At 41.2% G+C, this 9,971-nt stretch overlaps 1 protein-coding gene across 1 annotated transcript in view; it reads left to right on the top strand.

Annotated features, from left to right (window-relative positions):
- Nucleotides 1-4,443: 4,443 nt before the first annotated feature.
- ETFA (electron transfer flavoprotein subunit alpha) overlaps nucleotides 4,444-9,971 on the top strand; it is an 82,545-nt gene continuing 77,017 nt past the window's right edge. Inside the window, exons 1-5 of the mRNA XM_073579345.1 lie at nucleotides 4,444-4,601; nucleotides 4,700-4,849; nucleotides 8,176-8,257; nucleotides 8,430-8,512; nucleotides 9,052-9,151. Of these exons, the coding sequence (XP_073435446.1) occupies nucleotides 4,566-4,601; nucleotides 4,700-4,849; nucleotides 8,176-8,257; nucleotides 8,430-8,512; nucleotides 9,052-9,151 (451 nt within the window). The 5' untranslated portion in view covers nucleotides 4,444-4,565. The remainder of the gene's footprint in view (nucleotides 4,602-4,699; nucleotides 4,850-8,175; nucleotides 8,258-8,429; nucleotides 8,513-9,051; nucleotides 9,152-9,971) is intronic.

Genomic DNA, 9,971 nt, shown 5'->3' with positions numbered 1-9,971 from the left:
ACCCAGAGAAGCAGGAGGATCAGGTGGCAGTCAGCACCCATACTGCTCAGAAACCAGTACCAGGCTCTCACGCAGGAAAACGATGAAGAAATACATCAGGATAAGACTTTGCCCACAAACAGCAACCTTGTACGCCCTCAGAGTCCTCCTGGATGGAGAAAGAAAAATGTTGTGAAGAAGAAACGGAGAGTGGTGGTCATGGGGGATTCCCTGTTGAGAGGAACAGAGGCCGCTATCTGCAGACCAGATATAACTTCAAGAGAAATGTGCTGTCTTCCAGGTGCAAAAATTAAAGATGTGTCTGACAGGATATCAGGACTCTTCAGACCTACAGATGACTATCCATTCCTGCTACTACATGTGGGGACAAATGACACCGCAAGAAACGACCTGGAAACCATCTGCAGAGACTTTGAAAACTTAGGCAAGAAAGTGAAAGAACTGGGAGCGCAGGTGGTCTTCTCTTCCATCCTCCCAGTGGATGGCCATGGAACAAGGAGGTGGAATAAGATTCTGCAGGTGAACAACTGGCTACGTCGATGGTGCCGTCAGCAACGATTTGGATTTCTGGATCACGGAGTGAATTACCTATACGATGGACTACTTGCTAGAGATGGGGTGCACCTCACGAAGACTGGAAAACATGTATTTGGAAGTCGCCTTGCTACACTTGTAAGGAGAGCTTTAAACTAGAAAAACATGGGAATGGAAGCAAAAGGCCAGAAAAAGCCATACACCTTACAAATGCTATTGAGAACTCTGCTATTAGAAGTGAAAAGGAAGAACAAAGACAAAAGAATCTAATTAATAAAAATATTGGAGAAAGAGAAACCAATCACAAACTAAAATGTTTCTATACTAATGCACAAAGAATGGGCAACAAACAAGGAGAATTGGAACTAACACAGGAAAAGAAATATGATGTCATTGGAATCACTGAAACTTGGTGGGACAATACACATGATTGGAATACAAGGCTTGAAGGATACAACTTATTTGCAAGAAACAGACTTGATAAACGAGGAGGAGGTGTCGCATTCTATGTTAGAAACGCGTATATCTGCACAGAGATTGAAGCTTCAGAGACTGGGAGTTCTGTGGAAACTGAGTAAGAATACAAGGACAGAACAATGGAAAGGACACCATTGTAGGCATTTACTACAGGCCGCCTGTGCAAGCTGAAGATATGGATGAACTCTTTATGCATCAAATGGCCAAGTTCTCAAAAAAATATGACATAGTTGTCATGGGAGATTTCAACTATCCAGACATTTGTTGGGAATCTCTCTCAGGCAAAACTAACAGGTCAAGGAAATTCTTATCCTCTCTTGCTGACAACTATATCTTCCAAAAGGTAAGGGAGAAAACAAGGGGAACTGCTACCTTGGATCTAATCCTTATAAACAGGGAGGAAATGGTTGAGGAGGTAAAAGTGGCTGGGACCCTAGGAGGTAGCGACCATGCTATTTTAGAATTTTGGATAACTAGAGGAGGAGGACCTGTGAAGACTCAGACGTCAAGGTTAGATTTCAGAAAGGCAGATTTTAAAGGATTCAGAAAGAGAATTGGAGGGATCCCATGGCTGGATATCCTTAAAGACAAAAATGTCCAGGAAGGATGAGAAATCTTGAAAAATGAAATTCTCAAAGCACAATTGTTAACAATTCTGAAAAGAGGGAAGAATAGGAAGCATTTAAGGAAACCAGGATGGATGAACACAGAACTTAAGCACATGCTAAAATGGAAGAAAAAAATGTTTATAAAATGGAAAGAGGGAGGCATATCTAAAGAAGAATATAATGCTGTCTGCAGAACCTGCAGGGCACAAATCAGATTAGCTAAAGCTGACAATGAATCGAGGCTTGCAAGAGATGTCAAAAGCAATAATAAAGGATTTGGGGGATATGTCAAAAGTAAAAGAAAAGTCAAAGATGCTATAGGATTTTTACAGGATGAAAATGATGACATGGTAAGACAGGATGTTGAGAAGGCCGAACTTTTAAATTCCTATTTTGCATCTGTTTTCTCTCAGAAAGGAAATGTAACATCAACTGTTCTTCACTGTCCTACTAAGGGAATAGAAGAATCCAGGATATCTATAAACAGAAAGATAGTGAGGAAACACTTAGCTAACCTAAATGAATTTGAGTCTCCAGGTCCAGATGCATTACACCCCAGAGTACTGAAGGAGATAGCAGAAGAAAGTTTTGAACCCCTCTCCATAATCTTTGAAAATTCTTGGAGAACAGGAGAAGTCCCAGAAGACTGGAGAAGAGCAAATTTTGGAAGGGGAAGATGGTGGACCCAGACAACTATAGGCCGGTGAGTCTGACTTCTATACCAGGAAAGATCTTTGAACAAATTATTAAACAACATGTATGTCAGTACCTGGATAAGAATGAAGTGATTAAACAGAGTCAGCATGGGTTTGTAACTAATAAGTCATGTCAGACTAACTTAATTTCCTTCAATGACGGAATCACTGATTGGGTGGATCAAGGAAATACTGTAGATATAGTATATCTTGACTTCAGCAAAGCATTTGCAAAGTATCTCATACAATCCTTATTGAAAAAATGACTAAGTATGGAATGGACAAGGCAACTGTAAGGTGGATTCATAACTGGCTTAGTGATCGGACCCAAAGAGTGGTCGTAAATGGCTGCACATCCAGTTGGAAGAATGTCTCAAGTGGGGTACCACAGGGCTCTGTCCTGGGCCCTGTATTGTTCAACATCTTTATCAACGATTTAGATGAAGGAATTGAGGGTAAACTGATTAAATTTGCTGATGACACAAAGCTAGGAGGGATAGCTAATACTAGAGAAGAGAGAGAGAGGATTCAAAAAGATATAAATAAACTGGAGCAGTGGGCAGCAACTAACAGAATGGTTTTTGACAGGGAAAAATGCAAAGTTCTACATCTGGGCAATAAAAATGAAAAAACCATATACAGAATGGGAGGAATAGGGCTAAGCAACAGCACATGTGAAAAAACTTGGGTATACTAATTGATCACAGACTGAATATGAGTCAACAGTGTGATGCAGCAGCAAAAAAGGCAAATGCAATTCTAGGATGTATTAACAGAAGCATACAGTCTAGATCACGTGAAGTCATTATTTCCCTCTACTCCTCTTTGGTCAGACCTCATCTGGAATATTGTGTCCAGTTTTGGGTGCCACATTTTAAAAAAGACATCAACAAACTGGAGCAAGTTCAGAAAAGAGCAACCAGAATGGTGACCGGTCTGCAAACCCTGTCTTATGAGGAAAGGTTGCAGGATTTGGGAATGTTTAGTTTGCAAAAGAGAAGACTGAGAGGAGACTTAATAGCTGTCTACAAATATCTAAAGGGCTGTCACATTGTAGAAGGATCATCTTTATTCTCATTTGCACAAGGAAAGACTAGAAGCAATGGGATGAAACTGAATGGGAGGAGACACAGATTAGATATTAGAAAAAACTTTTTGACAGTTAGATTGATTAATGAGTGGAACAGGCTGCCACGAGAAGTGGTGAGTTCTCCTTCAATAGAAGTCTTCAAACAGAGGCTGGACAGACATCTGACTGGGATGATTTAGCGAATCCTGCTTTGAGCAGGGGGTTGGACCAGATGGCCCAGGAGGTCCCTTCCAACTCTACGAGTCTATGATTCTATGCGGAAACGCGTGCGTTTCCGCAAAATTAATGATCATGCTGCGTTTTTTTTCTGCTTAGCGTTTCCGCAGCGGAAAAAGACGCACTATTAGCACAACATGTGCGGATTCCATTATGATTACATTGGATGCTTTTCTTAAGCGTTTCAGCAGCAAAAACGTTTGTCTAAAAGCGCTGCGGAAACGCTTAAAAAACGCAACGTGGGCACACAGCCTCGCGTTTTTTTGCGGATTTTTCGCGTTTTTTCCTGAGCATCCAAAATCAATGAACATAGTGGCAAATCCGCAGATTTTCTGCAAAATTAATGAACATGCTGCGTTTTTTTCCTGCGATGCTTTTTTTTTTGCGGAAAAAACTCATCATGGGCACAAAAATTGCGGAATGCATTCTAATGGTAGGATGCTTAATGTATGCGTTTTTAAAGCATTTTTGCATGGGAAAAACGCTAAAAAAATGCGAAAAGAACTTGTGCACACAGATCTCAGAGCAGTTACACACAGGGCAGGAGAATGGATCATGTGTATCATGCTACTATATATTCCCAGACTTGGAGGAAGAGTTTGTCTTCTTCCTTCTGGTAACAGATATGGAATATTTCTCTATGGAGTTACAGTATGTGCTATAGTGATTGCACTGATGCTGCGGTGCTGCGCACAGAGAAAGCCGCACGTCTGCGCACACTGCAGTCTCCTCACACAGGTTAGAAGCGTCTGTCACAACACTGATCACATGACCCGTAAGCCACACCTCCTAGCCAATGACACGTAAGCCACGCCTACTGGTGACGTCCAATCGCGTGCGTGCCTCCCTCCTGCTGGCAGCTCGACGTGACGTCATTGCTGTGCGCCTTCGTAGTGTACGTCGTATGCTTTAGATGTCACTGTCCCGGTCACCTCTGTGCCAGACATGTATAGAGCGCTGAATACGTGCACACAGCGGAGGGTGAGTTACTGGCTGCTGACGGTCAGAGAACAGTCATGACCCTGTGTGCAGATTATGGTGTGCAGTACATGACTTCACTAATGGCCGCCCCTGTTTAGTCTTCCTCCCTGCGCAGGTTGCTGAGCACTCTGGTTATTGCGGAACATGACACGCAGCACGTGGCACCTGTTACTCTCAGTGCAATAACTGCAGCCAAGAAGCTGGGCGGGGATGTGAGCTGCCTGGTGGCCGGGACTGACTGCTCCAAGGTAATGTCTGCAGTCACTGAGGTGTTATTGGGTCCAGGTGGGAAATGTCCGGGTGTGACTGGCCTCCTGACTGACAGCAGAGCCATAGGTCATACAGGTACACGTGTAAGGTTGGTCGGTACTGACCTGCATGGCTAGTAGGTATCATAAACGTGTTGTATAAATAAGAGGTAAAGATCCTTCTTGTGGAGGAGCCGGCATAAGGAGACTTATCAGCCATGCAGTGCTCCCCTGGGAATTTAAAGCACCACTTTAGCGTATTTTTTTTGTATTTAGGTGCTAGAGTGGTGCTACTACTGTAAGGTCCCTCATCCTAGTCTTATACCTACCAGCCGCCGTCTTCAGCTGTTCCTGGTGCCGTTCCGGTCCTATGGTGCCATCTTGTGACCGTGACTTCTCAGCCACAAACTCTCAATGGAAATCTATTAGAGCCTTGTCCTGGGTCTTATAGCCTTACATTGAGTAGTAACGTGCAGCAAACTTTGGAGCGGTCCAGCAGGTCACAACCTGCAGAAGAGGAACGGAGCAGCGGTGATAAAAGATGAAGACAGCGGTTGGTGAGTATAATACTAGGAGCAGAGAACTTAGGTTAGTAGCACCACTCCAGCACTGCAATAATAAAAGTGCTGGGGTGGTGCTTTTAGAGAAGAAGAGAACTGGAACTCTAGTGCCACCTATAGGAGGTTCTCCAGTCACCCTTCTCTCTGAAGAGACAATTTGCATATTTATATTTCAATTCCCAGAGCCTTGCATGGCATATACGTCTCCCTGATCTGTCATGGCTCTCTCCTAAAGAAAAACTACCTCTTAGATCCTCTGTTAAAGGTCTCTCCCAGCCGAACCAGTTCTTTCCTGCTTTACACTGATGAAGAGTAGAACCCCAAAATAAAGGTCTGCAAATGGAATTTCTGGTTTGGCATCCTAACCCAAGTCATGTGGCAAAGCTCTTTAAAAGGGTGACTTTTAGGATTTCTACTTAGAGTAGGTGGCTCTACAGTTCCAGTCCTTTTCCTCACTGAAATGGTTATTTGCATTATGAATAGGACACATGCTTGATACCTACAGAGTGTGTACACGTCCTGGCAGGTATGTGGGGGTTTGATGTCACTGCTGCTGCTCTTTCCCTGGTGCAGAATTGAGCAGTGCTGAACTACCCCATTTTTTTTACACTCATCTTTTATATATAATCTTCACAAATGAGCAGGAAAGGGGGATGGAGCAAACCTAACAATATACATACTCTATTGAAGTTCTTTATCTGTTGGCAAAACCATCTTTCCTGACAGCAGAGCAGCTTCTGTCCTAAAATTACGGTAACTTTAGATAAGTTGTAGGATAAGAATTGTCCATCAGAAACTTCCATTAAAACACACTGCACGTGTGCTAGTGTCCTGGATATTCAGGAACTTTCATAAAAGCAGATGAAGGTATTTAGTCCTATTACGATCTAGCTTTTATCTGTGCTTGCACAAGTCTTGGTCTTAGAGAATCGTTTTGTGTTGTGTGACTTCATAGTGCGAAAAAACTAATCAGAGTATATATTAATTGGCTGTTCATCTTTCCAGCTCATTTTTAAATAATGTACATGAAGCAACCAACACCTTTTAAATTTAATAGACTTGACCCATTAGATTTTACTGGATATGTGAAATTAAATACAGTAATATGTAAAGATATGTCATTTGCCACTGTTAAGTACTATTGATTGGTGGAGGGTGGGGTCATGAGACACCCATCGATTTCTGAAACCGAGGGGCATAAGCACTTGGCTTATGCTTGAGCTAGTACAGGGTGTTGTGTGGACCCATTTACTGATGAGCTGATATATTGTTCTGCACATACCAAGCTTAAATTGAGTGCTTTTAGCCCTTGTTTTTTAGCGATCAGTAGGGGTTTTTGGATCTGAACATTCTTTTATCAACAGTACTTAAATTGAAACTGCAAGCAGGTTTTTGCTTTGTGATCTCAGAGCAGCATTTAGGGGCTGAGGCCCTGATTCCAGTGCTAGTCAATTTAATAGACTGTGTTGCTTTTTCAGTAAAATTAGTGTTTTATCAGCAGAAAATTATCATTATAGGACTAGCTACCTCATGCCTCCTAGTGAACTGCGCTGTGTAACCCTGCCCCCACCACTGATTAGCATCTTTTTTCTTATGCACAGTGTACATCACAAGTTGCTAATCAGTGGTGTGGGCAAGGTTATTATAGAGGTCAGTATTCAGAGAACTGCTAGATCTTCAGTAGAGAAAACAAGGTTGTTATCAAAATGGCAGCATTCACGCCAGCAAGTGATACATCTCGAGAATCATGATCTCAGCCCCTACATCATGCTATTTCCAGATTATGTAGCAAAAATCTGGAGACAGATTCCCTTAAAAGGGAACCTCTTACTATGGAAATATGGTCCAATCTGCAGGCACCATGTTATAGAGCACAGGGAAATGACTAGATTGTTACATAGTTTTGTATAACCTGTGTATTTATCATATAATCCTCTGTTCTTTCTGTGATTTTAGGACCGCCCACCGGACCAATCAGTGATCGACAGTTTTATTTCTATAAGTGTGCATGCAGAGACAGCTGTTAGTCACTGATAGGACCACTCAATGGACTGAGAATCCAAGCAAGAACAGAGGATTAAATGATGAATACACAGGGTATTCTGAATGTTTTCTCACAAAACTCTATCAGTCTACTCAGTCCCCTGCTCCATAACCTGATGCCTGCAGATTGGACTGCATTTTCTTTGTGATAAGTTCCCTTTAAGCGGTTTGTCTGGGATATGTATAAAATTTGTGAGGGTCTTAAACACATGGAATTGTAACAGTGTGTTATGTACTCACTGTTAGGATTTTGTTGTTTCTGCACTCTATCTACTCGTAACATGATTATGCAAGTGTGATTTACATATGTGCTGTTGTGTGACTGTCAACGTGTTTTAGCTTCTATATCTTTCAACTGAGACTTTTGGGAGAAACAGAAGAAAATGTGGTCTTCACATATAAGCAATCGTATGATGAGTGCAGAAACTGCAAAAACCTAACGGTACATTACACACTAGACTCCCACGCTGATTTATACGTATCCCGGACAACCCCTTTAACAGGGGCTACTACATATCAAGAATTAGAAAAGTTACATTAACACTTTAGGCTGTTGATTAATGCAGTATTTACAGAATTTAATGCAAAGCAAATGGAAATTTCCCTTTTGTTACATGCAGATCTATCATGTTTATATGCAATACATGCCTGCTGCTTTATTTCCTAATATTGGTCCTATATACAAAAGCTTAATTTCCTTTTGTTTTCTGGTTACGTTTGCAGGTAGCCGAGCAATTGGCTAAAGTTCAAGGAGTTTCCAAGCTGTTTATTGCTCAGCATGAAGCATACAAGGGTTTTCTGCCAGGTCTGAAGTTTTCATGTTTATATGTCATGATGCCAGACATTTCATGCCTTCTGTTATGATTTTGGAGATGTCTGTTTTTCTGTAACCTGTTACTTGCAATAATCTGTATTGGAGGACTTGAAAACTGCGTATTCATTCAAAACTGAAGTGAACAACATCTTTTTCTTATCAGAGGAACTGACTCCCTTGATTTTGGAAGCCCAGAAGCAGTTCAGTTTCACTCACATCTGTGCGGGAGCATCTGCCTTTGGAAAAGTGAGTGGCCTGTTTGCTTGTGTGTGTGATGTAAATATGCATGGCCCGAGTTAATTTGTCTTTATGTGTAACAGTAGTCACCTTCTGCACTCAGCCATTATTAAAGGAAAAGTATGTTATCTGTTGTTGCACAGTGTCTTATGTTTTCATCATGATGATCTGGTGGGCAAAATGATGAATTATTATTTACATAAAATGGAAAACCAATAAATTAAATTTTTAAAAACTGACAGGAAGTATGCTAAAATTGCACATGTATGTATTTTAATACAATCTTATAAAGGCAAGGTCCACCTTCACAGCATTTTTTCTGAATCGTACCTATGCATCTAGAGCTCAGACAGAAAAAAGAGGTCAGGCAGCAGCGAGGGTTTGAGCACAGCTTGTAAAGGAGCTATAGACATGGAACAATAGAACATTTTAAGTAAGACTATTTGAAAAGTTGGTGCATATTTATATTCTAGGTTGCTGGTGCATGAAAAACTTATTTATAATGGATTGTGTAACTGGAATATTGTTTCATTTTGGGTGTCTTGCAGAATCTCCTGCCCAGAGTAGCAGCAAAGCTTGACGTAGCCCCAGTGTCTGATGTAATTGACATTAAGTCTCCTGACACATTTGTAAGGACCATATATGCCGGTAAGAAATCTATAGATCTTATTTTTATTGTTGATTTTGTGTATATTTTCAGCCAAGTCTACACTTTTTTTTTTTTTTTTTTGCAGTACAGCAAAAGCAAAACTGTTATCATGGCTGATCTTTCAAAAAGATGCCAAATTATATCAGTGTTTAGTAGTGATGAGTGAACGTCCTCGGATAAGGTGCTAACAGTGTATTCAGCGTTCTTGAATAACATGTTTGAGTCCCTGCACCTGCATGTCTCGTGGCTGTTGACCAGCCGCAACACATGTAGGGATTTCCTGTTTGTTAAGCAATCCCTGTATGTGTTGCGGCTGTCGAACAGCCATGCGTCATGCATCCGCGAGGTCTAGAACACATTTTTCAAGCACACCGAAGTCACTTGGTTGGCGCCTGAGCATGCTCGATAACACCTTATCCGAGGATGTTCGTGCATCACTAGTTTTTAGCAGTTTTCTCAGTGTTTCTCTTAGGTCATTGTAAGATTTGTTTGTTTGTTTTTTTGTCCATTTACATTCATGGGGAAGAAGCAAAAAAAAAAAAGTGTGCTTTGACCCTAATGACGGTCAATTATAAGAAAAAAAAAAGTCTGTGAAAATATGATCATCTTAATGGAACTGACCAGAATGTGACAATAAGGTTTACCCCTTTTTCCCAGGATGGTGCTGCTGCTGTTCATAGTCTGTTTGGTTTTGCAGATTTCACTTGAGTAAATCTTAAGTACAATATCAAATTTAAGCCTGGTTCCGATGACTGTGTTAAAAGTTGAGCCAATAACTATTTACATGCACTAGTCTATTCTGTAAATCAGATCAGAATA

Source organism: Dendrobates tinctorius, unplaced genomic scaffold (genome assembly GCF_039654945.1).
Source record: "Dendrobates tinctorius isolate UK_male_01 unplaced genomic scaffold, ASM3965494v1 ptg000062l, whole genome shotgun sequence".
NCBI classification, from domain to species: domain Eukaryota; kingdom Metazoa; phylum Chordata; class Amphibia; order Anura; family Dendrobatidae; genus Dendrobates; species Dendrobates tinctorius.
Note: the sequence above shows the minus strand (reverse complement) of the source record. Positions and strands in the feature narration are given on the sequence as shown.